Raw genomic sequence first — 19,951 nt, 5'->3', positions numbered from 1 at the left:
TCAAGTGGAACGTGTTGTCTATATTTATTTAAAGTTGCGCATTTTGATGTGACGTCACATTTCTCAACCCCCCCCCCCCCCTCGTCACACATCGTCACAAATGTCTGACACCCCCCCCCCCGCCCTAGGTGCGTGACGTCATTTATGGACGGCCCCATAGCTCTGCGTACCCCACTGCGTGATTTTTATTCCCGGCCACACCTAACGCCAGTGACACGTGACATCTGAACCGACGTGGTGAAGTATGGTCAACTCATCCCAACGAGTTACATGGAGATGGATGGCCCTCACCCAGCAGGGCATTTACACACGGGCTGTAAATGTAGTTTTGTTAATACAGTATTTTCAAGTGTGCAAATATAACACAGTTCGTGCATGTCTACCGTTTAATGAGTTTCGTCTTCTCTGTCAAACTAATATTCCTGCAGGTGGCTTGCAATGTGTGTTTTCAGTAATTCTCTGGAGACATACAATTAGGCTAGTTTCTTAAACACATTCCTGCGGAGGGAGCTGGTAGGAACGTTGGGTTGCTCGGTCAATGGCCAGGGTCAACGGCGGCGTGGTGTATTCCGCAAATATGCCCGACTGTGAGGGCGGGCACAAGCCGGCGTGAGTAGGTTAAACGTTGAGTTTTATAAGGGCACCACGGGGTGAGCAGCCCCTCCCCTCCTCACCCAGCCCCACCCCTCCCACCCCCCACCCAGCCCCACCCTCCCCACCCAGCCCCTCCTCACCCTCCCCTCTCCACCCAGCCCGACCCCTCCCATTTTTGGATTCACGACGGACGGACGGACACAAGAATCCCCTGTGGGCTGGTGGAACCAGGAGGTTCCTACCAGTAACATCGCCGCTGCTGTCCACCCAGCAGTAGTAATGGGTACACATTCCATGCGGGAGGTCGTGTTGGGTGGTATAAAGTATGGGTACTCTCAGCTCTCTTTCGAGTCGTCTGGCCCTGAGTGGAAGAGGAGGCCAAAACACCCTCTAGAGGGGGCTCTACAGAGCTCCGTCTTTTGGAGGCTCATCCACCAGCAGTGGCATGAGGAAACAATTGCAGGGATGTGCCTTTATGTTTTACCCCTGAGAAAGAAAAAAAAACAAGTCATTGCACAACAAACTACGGTACTGCAAATGCCTGCCTTCTGACTCACTGCACGAAAGCCACAGAGGTTGCTGTAGGGTAACTTAGGCAGATTCTGCCCGGTGATGTGTAGTGCTTATCCTGCTGGTTAGACCAGCCAGCAGAAACCTCCCTCCTCCTCCGCACTGTGGGAGGAGCTCTGCCCCACACTTGTTCACAAAACTTCCCCTATTCACTTTTCTTTGATTCTTCTTGTCACTACTGCTTATGTAGTTGCCACCATTTGCTCACTCACTCCCTCGCCTCTCCCCTCCACCACCAGCACAACCGCCAGGCATTTCCACAAGGCGTGCATGCTCCAGCTCACAAGTGTCGAGCAACGGAAGTTAATATATATTTTATCCCGGTCACTTATTTTCTTGTTGCCAGGGTCTTTTCACTTGGGGGCAGTCCGGCAACGTGACCTGAATTGACAATTAGCTGCGGCGGTGCAAGGATGGGATTCCGCACGGAGGGCCTCGTCTGCCTTCTCACGCTGACGCAAGGTGAGTGCGCCGCTTCTGGTGAGTGTGCCGCTTCTTCTGCAAGTGCGGTTGCCCTGCTCTGAGTATGTGTTTACTTTCCTTGTTTTTAATCAATTTATTTCGTCATCTATGGCTTACCCAGCTCAGCATTGCAAATGAGACTTATCCTGGTCTCTCGAGTTCTCGCCTGGTTGAACAAAGTAAACTTGATGGGAAACATTTTTCTCTTTTTTTTTCTTTCTTTCTCACTGCTTGGTTGCAACAAAAAAAACCCAACCAGCCGTGAGGGTGCACCGCATGGCAACGATGGGTGTGCCCGGCTGTCAGCCAGGCCCCCCCAGCCGTTGAATGTGAAAGGATAAAAGGGCTACCCTGTTTCCGAGCACTGATGGCACTTATGACAGAGACCTTTCGAATAATTCACCGGGAGATGCCGCTTGTACGAAAGTGGAATGCTGAGGCCGGATGACGGAGGGGGCATAGTGTTTAAAAAAAATCTATAAAATGTTTCCTTATTTGATTGTAGAACGCGTACGCACAAGTGACTAACAATAAGGCGCTGTGTGATGTTTATGTATATCTCTAAGACGGTTATGATCTGTGCAAGCAGAGAAGATCTGCGGAGGTGGGACGAAAAAAATATTCGTGAAAACTTCTTAGGAACTGAAATTAATCGTAGGGGCATTTAAAAAAGATTTTTGATATTGCACAGATAATTCCGTTAATATTTTTTCTGAAGATTTGATTTTCCGATTAATATGTGGCAGAATGCTCATCACATTATTTCTGGGAAGATTTGTCACGCACAGTTGAGTTACGCGGTTAAGGTACAATGGCAGGAAGTTTTAAAAATAAAGGGTCTATAGTTGTATAGCTCTCCGATACGTGGAACAACATTCAGTACAAGCTGGACACACATCAAGGAGTTATACAGCACAAACACAAACAACTACACATCTCTTGCTGGGTCTCTACCTAATAAAGATAATAATTTGCAGTAGCTCAAAGCCTCACACCCACAATCCTGTGCAAGCCCAGGCACATTGAGCACTGTAAACACACAAGACGGGTCATGCGTGTTATCACTGCACGAGCTGGTGCCTCATCACATTTAGCAGAGATTTGCACTCTGCCAGTTTAAAAACGTTAGATTTTGTTGAATGACAGCCTATTTTTTTAGTCTCCCTTTTGGGTCCATTTATGGATGGATTTTTGCGGTTCACGTCACCTGGGATTTTAGTTTTGAATTCTTTTCAGCACAGCCCTTAATGTTGTTTTCTCTTTTCATTATTCACCATTTCCAATGAAGTGTGTTAAACTGGGAAGTCAGACACTCAGAGTGCCCGGCTGCAATTTGATCTGAAGCTAGACGTCAACGTGGTATGTGAGTGAGGTCTTTTAAGCTTCTCTCACGTAATGTCCACTCCAAATTTGAGGGGCATTTTCCGTTCAGACATGAAATTCCCTCCACTTTGTTACGATTGACACGTTTAGTCGCTACTGCACTGGTCCTGCTCACTTCTTTCAATGTAATGCACTATCCTTTATGAGTCTACTGCTAGACTGAAGATCTCCCCACATGCCTTTCAGTAATGCGAGTTGTTCTTTAGTACTTCACCACGCTGGTTAGCACGGGTTAGTGTCGAGGACCGATTCAAATTAATCGTGGCTGGGTATCAACTCAGTTCACCAGATTATAGCCCAACGACCAAACCACTCCACCCTCGTTCTACCCTGCCTACATTACCCCCCCCCTCTCCCTCCAGAAGACATCAAACACAATTCAGACGACTGCTGAGATATTTATGTCGGAGATGACGCAAACACGGGAAGGACTTCCACCAGCAAGAGGATAGTGAATGACTACTGAAGCGAATGGCAGATGGCGAATATTTTTTTTAAGTCCTGTTGTTGTTGATGTTGTTTTGGCAGGTGTGTGCTGGGCATTTAATATTGGAACCAAAAATGCCCAGTTCTATGACGGCCCTGAAGATGCCCAGTTTGGCTACACTGTGCGGCAGTATGCGGAGAGATCCAGCAATTGGTGAGTGCTTCTGCTGCATTGCCCCTGTGGACTCTCGCTGGACTTCCGGTTCACTTGTACATTGCAATTAGTGCATGTTCTTTCAATAAAAGTTACTTTAAAACATGATAGGATAAATGTAAAAAAAATGTATGCATCTTTCAGAAAGGAAACGTATGAAAATCATGAAAACAGGTTAATACAAACGTACATGCCCTTTCAATTTTTTGGAATAAATTACTGTTAATATTAATAATATACTATTCAGCCCTTTGGCAATCCTCTGCTGGATGATAATGATGGTCAATCCATTGCTGGATGAAGGCCTCCCGCATGTTGTGTCACTCGTGGAGGTTGTTTGATGGCACCTCACTATGCTGGTCAGTGCAGGTTGGTGAAATGGGGGCGAACCTTGGCTGGATGAAATATCAACGATTTTAATAGGCAGCCAGGAAGTTAACTTTGCACCTTGAAATTATAGTGCGGTGCGCTAACTACTGAGTCAACACCCCTTCACCATAAACACATAATAATAATGTATCGCCCTATGCCAGGGGTCGGCAACCAAAATAACAATAAGAGCCATTTCTTTCCAATTCGGTACAAAATTCAGTATTTCAAGAGCCGCAATGCATCTGAGTACATACGTACGTACTCATCGTCAAGAAGCAGCCCGTAAAGAGCCGCATGCGGCTCCGGAGCCGTAGGTTGCCGACCCCTGCCCTATGCCAATCCACTCATAGAGTTAGAACACAGTATGTAAGCTTTAAGGGTAAATAAGCTACATGTGCTGAATTCCATACGAATTACCCACAGTTCTACTCGGCGACAAATAACTAAAGAAGTACGAATGAATCACAATAGAAAACACCGATAGTGGCCCTTAGTCATGAGAGACACAATTACCTGTTGTTAAAATGTAATGTGATTCACACGTGTGAATACAAACAGGGCAATCATTTATTGAATAGGTTGAGATATTTCTCCGACTTGTGAAAGTAAATTCAGTGACTGTGTTGTTTATTCCACAACCACACCTACAATTAGGGGATTTGTGGAACGCTTCACTTTATTTTCCTCTGTAACGTTGAAAAGCTTATTGTTTCAGTAATTGCAGCACTTTCAAAAGAAATGTTCTCTTTTATTTATATCCGTTTATAAAGTTATATCCTGTTTGCACATGCGGTGCGTTTGTTGTCTTGTGATGAAGAGTCAATTTGCAATGCTCACAGAGCAGTGCAGCACCCCGTGTTAGAACGCGGTATTTGGAAGCAGATGCCACAGAGCCACTTCTGATATTATATACCTCACCTTACCATATTAATAAAAAAGTGTGCTGCACTTGGCCCTTACCCCCCCCCCCTTCTCCAACCATTATATAAACGGAGTGGTAGCTCCTGCAATCTCTCATTTACTTGATACAGCTGTCGTGGTTGTGACGGTTCCACCTGAAGACGGAAGCTTGTGTTGCCTGATTTTTATTTTATTTTACTTTTATTAATTTTAATGTTTTACCTACGTGACTTTACCGAAAAAAACCTAAGAATATGAATCCTTGCAGTCACGAAAGCTTCAAATCTAGAATGATAAAATGGGCTCAGTCAGGCTGACACTGACTTGCCCCATGATCACCCACAAAGTCTTACTCTCAATTACAATAGAGTGTACCAGCGTGTTACGTAATGGTGCAGAGCTCACAAAGTATTATTGGATGAACGAAATCAGCAACTGTACGTGTACAGCCCTTTTGTCAATCCAATGCTGGATGGCAGCGATCCCATGCCGTGCGTTCCATGGGGTTGTTTTTGGCCATACATCACCACGCTGGTCAGCGTGGCTTGGTGAAGGGCAAGAAGCCGAGACGTGAGAGCATACAAAGTACGGTACAACAATGGGTTTTGCTACACTGAAGCCACAACAGTGTCTGCAGTTAGAGTTTATGTGGACTTGGTGTTTTGTTGATAGCAAGAATTCTTTTTTTTCCTCCAGAAAAGTAAGGTTTTTCCAATCACGTGCGACCAGAGACGATGATAGTTTACTGGTGTGTTTACTTGCCGCTTATCTCTGACCAAAATGCTCATGAGAGCTGGCAGACCAGTGACTCCGCCTCGACAAGCCCACTATCCCAGCCGCATTTGTGGGTGTAACCGATAGAAAAAAACAACTTCTCAGGAATGAAGAAAAACGTTACTCTTAACGCACGTATTTGCTTACAGTTTAGCGTGTGTATTTTTCGACGTTACTTTTCACACGGCACTGTACAGCAGGGAAACCATGTCATGCATTTGTCGTGGGGATCACGTAGAACGTCAGCATGCGGTAGCCTAGTCTCGCACATACAATGTACAATAGCCGCTGGAATCCCCAAACTTACAACGCAAGGAATGCTATACTGCACCCGGGCAAGGATGATGTTTCAAACCGGCCTGTTTGTTTTGAGGAGAGATCTCCTCGATGAATGGGTGAACAAGGGGCGAACTCCTTAACGGGGCATCTATCTCCTTATTCGGCGTTTGACAGACGCCTTCCATGAGAACTTGGAGCCATCACGCTGGTGGCAGGCCGTTAATGTCCTCATGCCCGGTAGCCCACTGCACCAAACCACTCGGTACCGTGAGAAGCTTCCAAACCTCCGTTGCTGTCCCTTCCCAGAGGCGTAGCTCCTATTGAGTGTGTAGGCGGTGCAACTGCGCCGGTGCCCAAGGGCCGGAGGGGCCCAGGTGCAATAGGCGGGGGTGGGTGGAGGGGGGTGAGAGCTTCCTTGAGGTTGAACGACAGCATTTTGTGCTGTGCAGTGTGGTACAAGGATCCCGAATGCTATTAGGTTTTTTCGGTAGTCACGTAGGTAAAAATAAATAATATAAATAAAAGAAATAATAAGTACATTATTAGTAAAAACATTCTTTGTGTTCTTTATTAATTATTAGTAAACATTTTTTAAATTAATTATTAGTAACAAAAATTATAGCACAAATAAAAAAAATATTAGAAATTATAAATAAATTATTCTTATTTTTTCTTTATTTTTACCTACGTGACTTTACCGAAAAAACCTAAGAGTATGAATCCTTGCAGTCACGAAAGCTTCAAATCTAGAATCTCGAATGCCCCTTGCAGTGCCAGGCTGGCGGTCAGCTCGGAGCAGATGTTGTTCTCATTGGAAAGCCCCTCTCTCTTTTGGGCGTAATCGCATGCTAAATCAGCACCTGCCCACTTGACTCAGTGTGACCATCGAGTCAAAGAGTGCAACTTTTATTTCATAAGACTGTGATATGGTAGAGAGCAATTGTCCTAAAGTGTTTTCAGCCAGTGGCATTGTCCTTTGTCACATTTAAAAAAAGAGTTAGAGGTCCACGCTGCATTACGTTCTCTCCGAGCCTGTTCAATCGTTATAATTCTAAGCTGTAATGTGGGTCACACTCAAAGGCAAAAGTGTGCAAGAGTAAACTTCCTTCCACTCTCACACCCATTCACGCGTGAGTCTTATCTGTGAAAGTGTAGGTCACAACTGATGTTTGTGTGATGATGTAAACAGCGAAGTGGAGCGTTCCAAAACTAGAATTTTCTCAGCGATTGTTGATAACAACTCGATAGAAAGCTCAAGAAAAAGCATGGAAAATAAGAATATATTAACATTTAAACGACCCATCACCTGTAATCCTGGAATCGTTGATGTTTGTCAACAGCTATAGATTTGTGGTTCTTTATTGTTATACAGTATATATATTACTGTAATGCCAATGATTTACCTAGAGCAGCCTTACTGAGTCTGAAGGATCTTTTTTCAAAGAGGGTCCTGCATGGGAATGTTTGATCAATTGGATAGGTGAGCAATGGGCATGTGGGGGAGTACCTGGTGAAAACCCACCAAGCATAGCGGGAGGTGACACTCACCACTGCCATCTCCTTGGCCATTCCTCTCAGAAGCCCCGCACCTACAACACCTGGCAAGCCCCGGTGGTCTACCCATGCAAGTTCTAACCTGGTGCAACCCCACATGGTTTCCAATATTGGATAGGATTGGCATGTTTTAGAGAATGTGGTCATATTTCGATTTAAAGCTTTCGTGACAGCAGGGATTCATCTTCTTGGTTCTTTCGGTAAAGTCACGTAGAAGGGAAATAATAAAATAATAACATAAAACATACTCTGTCTTCTCGACAGACCTATTCTTCACCTCAGGACGGCTGCTTGCGTTGTGGCCGAAACGTCGTGAGAATTATTGTATTATGTTTTATTTTTATTATTTTATTATTTCCATTCTACGTGACTTTACCGAAAGAACCAAGAAAATGTGGTCATATGCAATGGTACAAGCTTGATGAAAACGACACTTTCAAAAGAAGCGTTTGCAATCAGGCCTGTTATCTTAGAAGACAAAGTCACTGCAGTCGTTAACCGTCGTCTTTTAACTGCGTTGATGACATTTCGCTATTTTCCTGGGCATCGACTTGCCATCAACAGCGTTAGAGGCTCACACTACAATTACCTGTGCATATTTCAAGTAGTCCACGATCAGATACGGGTTTGCTCAAGGCGTTTGTAAATAAAAAAAACATCTTTGGTTTCCCAAAAAAAAAATAGAGCCACACACACCCGCCCACAACCCCCAACAACTTTGCTACACACCCTAAAATTGCACCGTGGGTGCAGCCGCGTTATTTGTTTAGTCACAAGCCCCCGGCTCTAAACCCTCTGTTAAAAATCCTCATTTGTGCTGAGAAGTAAGTAGGTATTTGGTGGCGAGGGTTACTGTTTCCCTTGACGGAGCGCAGTTATGGACTCAGGGCTGCTTGCGTGGGCTGTGGGAACGGCCAGGCTAGTGTGGGGACACATTGCGTTCTCGAGCAGAAGTTTCGGAAACGGTGCCGGATTGTGGTTTCTGGTTCATTCGGGCAAAGTGGTTGTGCACGACCCGAGTGGTTTGCTCGTGGTGGGGCTGCATAAGAAGCCACGCTTGGGCATGTGCGACTCCCTCCTCCCCTGTGTGCCGACGCACAGGGAACGGATCGGATTGCGCGGGGGCGCAGGACTGGGCATGAGTCGTCCTGGCAGGCTCAGCCCGTTTGACTTCTTTTACCCACAGTAGTGTTACTCTTTGGTTCTTTCGTTAAAGTCACGTAGGTAGAAAAAAATAATAGATCACGACGTTTCGATCGCAACGCAAGCAATCGTCACCAGGTGAGACAACCACAGCAAGAAAAAATTAACCCGTAAAACAAAGTTTTTCACTATAAATCCTTTATATGCGTGGCATCGGTTTTATTTTATTATTCATTTCTGTTTTTCTTGAGTAAGCGTTTCATTTTTTATCACATTGGTATTTTAAATTAAATCTGAAATTTGTTTTCTTCCTAAGAAGTGGAAAATTTAGGAAAAAATTTTTCACGAAAATAAATTGTCACGCACAACGAGTCTGTGTGCAAAATGTCAGCTCGATTGAATCACGGGAAGTGGGTTAAAAAACAACCGAAAGATTTGCACGGTCGTAAGCGTGCAAGCAAGCAAGCAAGTGAACTTAATATAAAGGATTTTAAAAAACTGCTGATGCCTACTTCAGCAGTTTTTTGCTTGTGTTGCGATCGAAACGTCGTGATCTAATATTTTTCTACCTACGTGACTTTACCGAAAGAACCAAAGAGTATGGATTCCTGCAGTCACGAAAGTTTCAAATCAACACAGTAGTGTTGTTTAACGAAACAGAATCGCTATAGATTTTTGTTATCAATTCAGCAGTGTCTGAAAGGTGCGCATTACCAATATTGGCGGTTTTTATTATTGTTTTGTGCATCCACATCGCAGACCAACGTTCTTTATTGGTGTCGTTTGTAGGTCACGCCACGCAGTAAACCAACGACACTTGCTGGGGTAGTTTAAAAGGTCCTTTCCAGCTTTGCGTGCAATACACATGCAAACGGAGGTTCTCATAATACTTCGGGCCAGGAATATATAGGGCTCTGGATCAGGGATAAGCTCCCCTTATTACTTTAGTAAATCTATCTCTCGATGGGCCATGGACATTCGGGTAACCTGCTCTGAGCCACCAGTGCATTTTGACTCGCGTGTGTGGGGCGGTTTTCACATGGCGCAAAATGCCTTATAACAAGGATATAATTTCGACAGCATAAATAAAACAAGTAATATTTCATCATATGTTATCAGGATATTATCTTCCTTTATTTATAATCCATTTAAATTTACCATGATGCAAATGTTTATTAAACAAATCCATCCATGCCTGAAGAGATGCATTGCGCCTAGTATGATATGGTAATCGGGGCTTAGTTTTCCTAGAATCAAATTGACGTTTCGCATAAATTAGGCATTTTCAGGGAATATGCTTGTTTGATGTTTTCTCATTTCTAGTTAAAATGCTTTAATGGTTACGTCTCTCTTAAGTGTATTTACAACACTTGCTGGGTTGCACTCTGTAGCCTGTGGTTTATCTCGGAGGTAAAACGCCCCTCATCTTTCACTCTCCTTCCTTTCACATGCTCTCTGCTCCAGTAACACGATGTAACACGGTTTTTGTTCCTGGGTAGTAATGTTATTGCGTATTTGCTTATGCCTCAAAAGTATACAAAATGGCGATTATTCCCCACAAACTTTGCTTTTGTGACCAGGACTTTATGTGAAGGTTTTGACACGTGCACACGTTTTCTCATTGAAAATAGGCAAATTTCAAAATATCACTGTCCTGGTCACAAAAGCAAAGTTTGTGGGGAGTAATCGCCATTTTCTGTACTTTTGAGGCATAAGCAAATACACAATAACACTTCTCAGGAACATTTTTTTAATAAATTTGTTACACAGTGTTATTCATGGAGAGAATTATTAACTTTGCTTTTGTGTCCTGGTCACAAAAGCAAAGTTTGTGGGGAATAATCGCCATGTTCTGTACTTTTGACGCATAAGCAATTAGAAATAAGACTTACTACCCAGGAACAAAATTTTTTGTTATAGTGTAATCAGGGACTCCTTTCAAACTCGTTGGTCAAAACCTTCGCTCAGTGGGAGATCGCTCCTTCTGTGCTGCTGCTCTTGTAGATTTAACCAAATAATCTCTCAATGGGGCAAAATGTCTCTAAATGATCACTGTCATGAACTGTGATAGAACTGTATAAATGTTACAAAAACACAAAATCCGCGAGTGGCTGTGGGGCAGCACAGTCATTCTTTATACAAGGAGGCGCAACTAAGAAACACCCATCGCATTCATCATCAACACTGCCTTATAACCGAAACACACGATATAGGTCAACGGTGCCCAACCGTTTTGAGTGTGCGGACCCTTTTTCAACCTACGAGTTATTTAAAATTGTACATTTCCTTGGTGAGGATGTTATTATACTGGTAGGAACCTCCTGGTTACACCAGCCCACAGGGGATTATTGTGCATCCAAAAATGGTAGGGGTGGGGTTGGGTGGAGAGGGGAGGGTGGGGAGGGGCTGGGTGGGGAGGGTGGGAAGGGCCTGGGTGGGGAGGGTGGGGCTGGGTGGGGGCTGGGTGGGGAGGGGCTGGGTGGGGAGGGTGGGGCTGGGTGGGGGCTGGGTGGGGAGGGGCTGGGTGGGGAGGAGCTGGGTGGGGAGGGGCTGGTCACCCCGTGGTGCCCTTATAAAACTCAACGTTTAACCTACTCACGCTGGCTTGTGCCCGCCCTCACAGTCGGGCATATTTGCGGAATACACCACGCCGCCGTTGACCCTGCAGGCCATTGACCGAGCAACCCAACGTTCCTACCAGCTCCCTCCGCAGGAATGTGTTTTTTCTTTTCCGCGGACCCTCTGTAGCAGTAGCCTAACGGCCAACCAGGGGTCCGCGGACAACAGTAAGGAAACTGCTGCGACAGGCTCACGTGTTGGCAATGGCCCTCTACAAAGCAGAGAGAGGAGTGGCAGAAAAAAGTTGACCTAGATTTGTAAATTTGGAGATTGCACTTTCCACTTTAGTGTTGAACAACTGGGACATCTTGAGAAAGCTGACATGTGAGCAGTGTCTCCTCTGAATGAGGGTCGGTGCATGAAAAGTGAGCCTCAGTGTGCTGGACTAATTGAAAGCCCACACATATTTATAATAACTCATGTTGGCTTCATTGGACACGATATCATCACTTTCCGATAGTTTTTTGTATTATTCCCTTGCAGATGGCCTAATATGACGTTAACACGTAGGTTTTCACAATCAATATTATCTATAATAGAGGATTTTAGGTTAGATCGCGTAAATATGAATGTGTCGTTAAACCCACCACCAACCATCATAGCTTATTAATAATGTTTGTCACGTATACAAATATGGCAATAAGTTACTAATGTTGTGGATTTACTCTCTCAACACACTGGTGAGCTGAACTAGTAACGAATTGGCATGTTTTGTTTACGTGACAAACCTTACTAATTGGCTGTGTAGGGTGGTGGTGGGTTTAACAACACATTTATATTTAGGCGCTCTAACCCCAAAAAAACTATTATGCGTACTGAACTCAATATATTTTTCCATCTGCTTATATCTGCCTGCTCTCAACAAGAGCCTCCCTTCTGGACAATGTGATTTTAAGCGTTTCAGGACGCCCCTCGTGTGTTGTTTTCCTCATAAGGAAGAGTTTTTGATGAATGTGATGATACGTTTGTGTTATGCTGTTGTCTGTGTAGTGGTGATAACTACTCGCTGTTCGCAAGCTGTGAGAGAGCGGATCGTAAACAAGGTTTTCCCGCTCAATCAAACGGTCAGGGTCAAATGGGGTGAGGTAGGATCCAAACGCCAGATTGGGAAGGACCAATCGGAGGGTTCCACAAGGTGGCCGTGGATTGGACAACCCGGCCACGAACAGGTATAAAAGCCGGAGCGCTGAGAGCTCTTGGCCAGTTCTGCTACACGAAGACCCAAGTCGGCCGAAGACATCTAGGACCCTGGACCAAGCCTTCCAGCCCTTGTCAGGGCTGGGGCTCAGAGTAACCAGTGGTCAGGGGAGATAGGTCCTGGATAGAACCCTGGCTCCCAGCCTTCCCGCCCTTGTGAGGGCGAAGGTCCTGAGCGACCAGAGGTCGGGGACCCGCCGGGCCAGCGGCGGGTCAGTGTGCCTCCCCTAGGTCCCAGCCGGAGGACGCTTGGCTAGCGGGGAGATTAGATAAACAGCAGGTCCGGAGGCTTGTCCTCCTTAGAATAGGAGCTCAGCATGAGTGTGGAGCTGTACAAGGTCTGGAGGCTGTACCTCCTCAGGGTAACGGGTGAGGGGACCATATACCCCTTTATGTAATAAGGATTGTGTAATAAGGCAATAAACCGTGTGTGCCATAAAGAAGTTTATAAGTCCGTATTTTACAACACTACACCTGTGTAGCACTGATGATGCAATTCCTTCATTTATTTTTGTCCATAAAAGAAAATGAAGGTGGACTACATTATACTGATTATTAGTTACGTAATGGCCTTGTCTTTCTAGGATAGGGCCTTCTATGTGTAACAGAGGGCTTTGCTGGGACAGCTCTCACATCCCCCTGAGTCTTAGCTGCTACAAGGCAGACCACACCAGGGCAATAATATATAATGAGTGACTCGTTTTATAACTGTGATAAGCACACAGCTGCTAACATTTTAAATTTAATTTTAAGACATTTACTAAGGCATTGCCACCAAGTTCATTTGGATTATGAATCCCACATTCAAAATATTTTATTTCATGATGTGCCTCTCAACTCCAATGTTACATTTCAAGAGTAAATAATAAATATGCTTTTGAACAATTACACCTCAAGCATAGCACATCATTGCATCTATCGTATATCGTATATATACAGTAGAAACTTCCTCCGGGTCAGTTAATGGAAAATTGCAAAGCCACTTGTGGCTAGAACTATTCCATTGTGGTCTGAAATAAACTTTAGTACTAGAGACTAATGGAAAAATAAAACCCCTTCATTAATTAATAGCAAAATCTGCGCCTAAAAAACCAGCATTGACCGTCACGCGCGTATCGTTTACAAATGTCAATCACAGATGTCTCATCATCAACCCAGCCATTGAACCCCCTGGATGTGACCTTCCTTGAAAGCAATGGTGCACCCTTGAGTCGAGTTCCTCGTAGCACCCGTGGTTGATGTGGCCATCACCCATTGAAGTGGAGAATCAGAGAAGCCTGCCGGCACGCGACTCTGGAAATCCTGAGCAAGACTGTGCGTCGCATTTTAAACCACTGTGAACCTGGGACATTTCAGTAGACGAATTCAAGACATCCATTCAGTTTCCCGTGAGGCTGGACTTCGGCTGTCAGACCTGAACACGCAAGACAATGTCGTCGCAAACAACACACAAACGTGTGAAAAGCACTGAGCTTTTGTGCATTATGCAAAAGCCATCAGAAGCTCCTGAAGAAGTGCACTGTGGTTTAAAGCTTCCGTGACTGCAGGGATTCATCTTCTTGGTTCTTTCGGTAAAGTCACGTAGAAGGGAAGGCTGCTTGCGTTGTGGCCGAAACGTCGTGAGAATTATTTTATGTTTTATTTTTATTATTTTATTACTTCCCTTCTACGTGACTTTACCGAAAGAACCAAGAAGAAGACGTGCACTGTGGTTAATTAAAAAAAATATATGTGTGCATGTTGTTTGAAACTTAAGGTTTCTGGCCTGCACTATTCCGTTTTGAAGGGTTGGTCTCGTCTCTTACAGATTTGATTAACATGATTGCTTGTCGTGTGTTGTCGTGCGTAGGCTGTTGGTTGGGGCGCCCAGCTTGTTGTCATCTGGTCCACGAACCGGGGACTTGTACAAGTGTCCTGTCCCCTCACGTAATGGGAACTGTGAGAAGCTGCAGTTCAGTGGTCAGTATACTCATTTGTGTTTGTGTGTGTGTGGGTTTGTAAGTATATGTGTGAGAGGTGGTGCTGCGGTTTGTGCACCGTGTTAAGAACCTGGCAACTTGAGTTTGATCCCAGCCACAGTTTGCATCAGTGGCATGTAGAATCATAAACTATCCGGATAACTCAGCCTAAAGCGAGCTCCTGATCCAGTGTGTAAGCATCAGTGCTCAGATACCAACGTGGCCCAGGCTTGATGTTGGTCCCGCACCACACCATCACCTATGCCAGTGTTCTTCAGTGCAAGGCACTGAAGAACACTGCTTTTATGGCTTTATTTTGGTGATTTTCGAAAAGTTTTTTGGTTTGGCCATGTTTGTTTGTTGTAGTACAGAGTTAGACTGATGGCCTTAATCTAAGTTGTCTTGTGGTTGTTGTTGTTTGACTTGCATCCCACTGGGATATTTGCACAGGGTTGGTGTACGGTGATTTTTCTGCAATATTTTGCTGTCTTTTCTGTTTGCACATAGTCACTTTAAGATGTTTTCTTGTTCATGTTTTTTTGTTTGTTGCGGTTGCATCCGATTCAAGAGCCGAAGGGCTCACAGGGCTATACCTAATTAATGAACTTTGAACTTTGAACGTGGCCTTTAGTGCGGCCCTGATTTCTAGCTCCCCTGACAATACACAAATAGTGAAAACACCCCTTGCAGGCGGTGTGGCGGCCTGATGTCTTATCGGCGAAAGTGGCCCCCCTCTGAAAAGGAGTGAAGAACAATGACCTATGCTGTGTCAGCCTTTATTGGTGCTTTCTAACAGCACTCGCACTCAAAATCTGTATGATTGTAGGGGTAAATATATATTTTTTGTGTTTTTTTAAAGTGAGAGTAAGTTTCGATTTAAAGCTTCCGTGACTGCAGGGATTCATCTTCTTGGTTCTTTCGGTAAAGTCACGTAGAAGGAAAACAATAAAATAATAAAAATAAAACACAACAAAATAATTCTCACGACGTTTCGGCCACAATGCAAGCAGCCGTCCTCAGGTGGACTTTACCGAAAGAACCAAGAAGATGAGAATAAGTTTGGAAGGCATTTTATTCTACGTTTAATGCCTGGGTCTATATGGCTACGTCAACCCCGACTTGGCCCCTGGGTTTGGTGCGACACTCCAGTTGGATCATGTTGGCATCCCAAGAACGCTCTTGAGGAAAGCAACAGTGTGGAGTATCCTAGCGCAGACTGTTGCTGTTGCGAGGTGAAGACGGCAGGGGGGCGGGGGCACTGGCGGAGCCGGTGGGGGGGGGGGGGGGGGGTGGCACGTGCCCCCCCAATGAACCGATCGAAATCCATAATTTCGATCGGATCATTGGGGTTTATTAGTAATAAATCGGCATTTTGCGACCCCCCACTGCCACTGTGTAGCATATTATTACGTGCCAGGGACTCTATGAGATGATAGGACAATAGTGTGAGTCCATATTTGGCAATAAGTAACGGCAAAGCAGTTATAAGTGACTCAGAACTGTGCGCAGTTGCGAATAGAGTCCACGACTTCCCTGAAGACAAACACCTTCAGCGAGCGCGATGCCGATCACACAACGCGGTTCGAATTCGACCCTTGATCAATGGCTGCACCATCGCCGCACACACGTCGAATAAAAAGCAAGGGACAAGTCCTTACTTGCTAACAACTCCTATCATTTTTCATTGCTGGAGGGGTTGCCCCCTCTACCTGAAAATCCTGGCTCCGCCATTGGGCGGGGGGGGGGGGGCGAGAGTGAGTGGGATGGAGGGAGCTGGAGCCATGGACCTGTCCCATGGACAGAGAGTTTAGGAAGAAGAGCAGCGCTTGCTCCAGTAGTCTGCATGGCTTTAGGGGGGATCCTTGTCTCTCTTCGGCAGATTCCATCACCATCCCGGATGTGTCGGAGGTGAGGGAGAACATGTCTCTGGGGCTGAGCCTGGCCGTCCACCCCAGGACCAAGAATATCATGGTGAGCAGCATTCCAAGTGTGTGCATCCGGCCTGGCCCTGGCCACGATAAGGGGCCTACTGTAGAAGTCATGCAACTGCATTGCCACGCTACTATTGATGTGTTCAATTATGTTTTACTGTCATCATCATCATCACAATCATACTACTGTTGATTTATTTAGATGTGTTTGTCATTCTGCTTATAACTCAAGAACCATATGTAGCATAAGAATAATGCACATTTAAAATCATCAAAAACACCTCTTCTCCAAAATGCAAGGCTTTTGTTGACGAAGCGCTTTAAAGAAGGATTATGACATAGCGCTATTGTGATTGCTCCAACTTCTCTATATGGGGACAAATTAGATCACATCAACATTTAATCTGACCAATTTTTCATTAATAGCTGTGTATATGAGGTCTATGTACACAGACCATGAATTGTGAGGTCATATTCAATCACCCAACTCTATGATTTAAATGTTTTAAACAGAGGTTTGAACCAGTGGAACCTGCACTACCTTTCCACTTTCTCACGTAGTGAAGATAGTGCCGCAGACTGTATATGGCTTCTACTGTCATCAAGTCGCTAACCCCTGCAACTCTCCAGCACATGATGAAGTTATGCTGTGTGAATTGAAGGCTGTTTTTTTTTAATTCAAATACTGGCTTTGTCATTACTAGATTTGTGACATTACTTGAATCCGTATGATAAAACATGCGGATATTTTTTCTTTTGTACAGTGCACACTGTAGTTTCTATTTACTGGTGGTAACTTGGGAAAAAGTAGATGGTGATGATGACATTATCTGGACATGTGATTGAACATTTAAGCCTGCCCGATGTATTATACAGCGCAGGCTGTAACTACAACAAAAACAGCCACACAGAAGAAATGTCGTGACATCAGCCATAAATATCATTGAAATGGGTTCTAAAGAGAAACCCATTAAACCTATTGAGAGGCAACTTTTTATCTATATATATATGCTTGTTTACCCAGCAAGGCCTCATCAAGTCTCAAGACACTTTTTCAGGAGGGTCCTGCCAAGATTTCACAGTCGAGAAGCCACGTGTTATGTTTAATCCCTGTGTTCAATAGCACCTCAAATCAACATCTTGCCGTCAAACCAAAGCTTTGAGATGAATGAAGTTTCTGTCATCCGAATGTTATTTGAGGGGACACTTTGTATTTTGCTAAAACTGTGCATCCCCTCTTGATGAACAAGACCAGCTTTTCCATTTTGAGTTTTGTATCGTTGGATAATCAGCATGGGCTATCCATCACTGATGTCATTCAGGGATGTGAAGCTAGAGATAATAGTTACATAACAAACCACCACTACAGACATTGACATCAGTTGAAACAATGGTTCAAGTTTCTTACATGTCCCCCACCCCTGCTTCTTTTTACCCAACAGTGCAAATGTGCACGCCACATTTTGTGTAGTGGGGTAAAGTGTGGGTACTTACACTTCTTCCAAGACATGTGGCCAGCGTGGAAACATCGACCAAATACTCGGGCTTTCACGACCAATATCACTCACAATACAGGTTTTTTTGGGTCAGATCGCGTAAATATATAAATGTGTTGTTGAACCCATCTGACACAGCTAATTATGAAGGTTTGTCACGTAAACAGAACATGCCAATTCGTTACAAGTACAATACACCGGTGTTTTGTAGAGCGAAGCCACAACATTTACAATCTAAGTACGACGTTTCGCCAGTAGTTACAACTAGCTTCATCAGGCGACAGCCAGATTTGTTTTTCAACTCTGGCAAAAAAAACAACTGTATTATGGACCAAATACCCTGTGAAGTTGCTGCCAGCAGTGGCGTGAGCAAGACGTTTCAGGCCTGTACCCTTTACCATTTATATTTACTCCAGTACCCAAATACCACTGAACCTACAAAACAAGGCCCTCATGAATCTGTACACGCCAAGATATACAGTACAGTATCATGAAAATGTGCAGTCTGCCATAGCTATTGCATTTTTGGATGTTTATTGCCAATCTGACCCATACAGATTGGCACGCAACAGTAGTTGCTTCCAACAAGAGGCCCACCCTACACCAAACTTGTAGGCAACTTTTCAAAGTTTGCCACAAGACTGATTTCATTCCTGACCACACACGCCACCAGCCATCTCCCCTTGGCTTCCCCAAGATAAACTTAGCCCAAAATAAGTACCTGGTGCCGTGTGTCTCCGCTACAACAACCAGCACTTGGGAGACAAAGCTGACTGAGGGTGCATGGCGTTGGCCACATCATCCTTCCATGGATTTTCTGTTTGCTTGTTTTCTTGTTCATGTTTTTGTTTTTTGTCTGTTGCGGTTGCACCCGATTCAAGAGCCGAATGGCTCCCAGGGCAATACCTAATAAATGAACTTTGAACTTTGATGTACCGTGCCAGCCTTACCAGGTGGTCACTGACAGTTGAGGTGCTCAGTCTCCTTTGCTGCCCCCATTGTCTGGAACTCATTTCCTTTCTTCCTCTCTTCTCATGTTGACTGCCTGCCCCCTGTTCAAGCCCAGCCTCAAAGCCTTCCTTGTATCCCTCGGCCAATGATTGCCCGCCTCTCAATATAAAATACGCATGCCCATTGTGTCTGCACAGCGTCTTAAGATGCGGACACATTTCGAGGCTATTCTTGCCCCAGCAGTCTGTCCAGTGAAAAACAGGGAACCTTTCTCTTTGTGTACATAGTCACGTGTGTGTGTGTGTGTGAAACCCACAGTCCTGCGCTCCGCTCTGGGCTCACGAGTGTGGAAGTCTGTATTTCCCCGTGGGTGCCTGTGCTGTGGCTGGATCTAACTTCCGGCAGCTTGGAAGGCCATTTGCGCCGACTATGACAGGTATGGCAGAGTCAATGAACGGAACGAATGTGTTTTACAAAAATACTCTATTGTCACAGAGGATGTCACGTGGCATCATGCCCAGGGCCTGCTCTGCCGTTGAATGGCTCTTATACTTTATGAATGGCGACAGACGGATGTGACTTGAGGCTGTTCTGAGCTTGATCGGCCGTCTGTTAGGTTTTACACCGTATACCGCAGTCGGTGTCAGTTAAAAATCAAGAATGTTACCAGCCATCCTCATTTGACAAGTGGTGGATTACATTGCCAACGATCAAGTAGTAGTGAACATGTACAGCCCAGTTTGTCAATCCAGTGCTGGGCAAGGACCTCCTCACACCTTGCGGGCCGTGAGTGATGTTTGACCATACTTCACCACGCTGGTCCGGATGGATTCTGCTGCACTGCTATCTACAGCCCACACAGCTCATTGCACCGGTCCTTTGTGCATGGTCGTCACCCATGCGAGCAGTATCCAGATGCAGTTCTGCTTAGCTTCTGAGATATTTTTGTTTGTTGCGGTTGCACCCAATTCAAGAGCCGAATGGCTCACAGGGCTATACCAAATAAATGAAACTGAAACTGAAATATGGTGAGGTCGAGTGCTTTCTGGGTGATTTGGTCAAAAGCTTAAAGCAGTAAAGCATTTCCTTTCATTATACTTTTATAATGAGGTTGAATGGTCATCTGAA

General features: G+C 44.9%; 1 protein-coding gene across 1 annotated transcript in view; it reads left to right on the top strand.

Moving 5' to 3' along the window:
- The first annotated feature begins 1,242 nt into the window (after positions 1 to 1,242).
- The window catches only part of LOC133343793 (integrin alpha-11-like), a 56,237-nt gene continuing 37,528 nt past the window's right edge, over positions 1,243 to 19,951 (top strand). Inside the window, 5 exon segments of the mRNA XM_061553625.1 lie at positions 1,243 to 1,626; positions 3,538 to 3,649; positions 14,337 to 14,446; positions 16,325 to 16,416; positions 19,142 to 19,259. Of these exon segments, the coding sequence (XP_061409609.1) occupies positions 1,578 to 1,626; positions 3,538 to 3,649; positions 14,337 to 14,446; positions 16,325 to 16,416; positions 19,142 to 19,259 (481 nt within the window). The 5' untranslated portion in view covers positions 1,243 to 1,577.

Source organism: Lethenteron reissneri, chromosome 18, assembly GCF_015708825.2.
Source record: "Lethenteron reissneri isolate LAM-NWPU_2019-01 chromosome 18, ASM1570882v1, whole genome shotgun sequence".
NCBI classification, from domain to species: domain Eukaryota; kingdom Metazoa; phylum Chordata; class Hyperoartia; order Petromyzontiformes; family Petromyzontidae; genus Lethenteron; species Lethenteron reissneri.
Note: the sequence above shows the minus strand (reverse complement) of the source record. Positions and strands in the feature narration are given on the sequence as shown.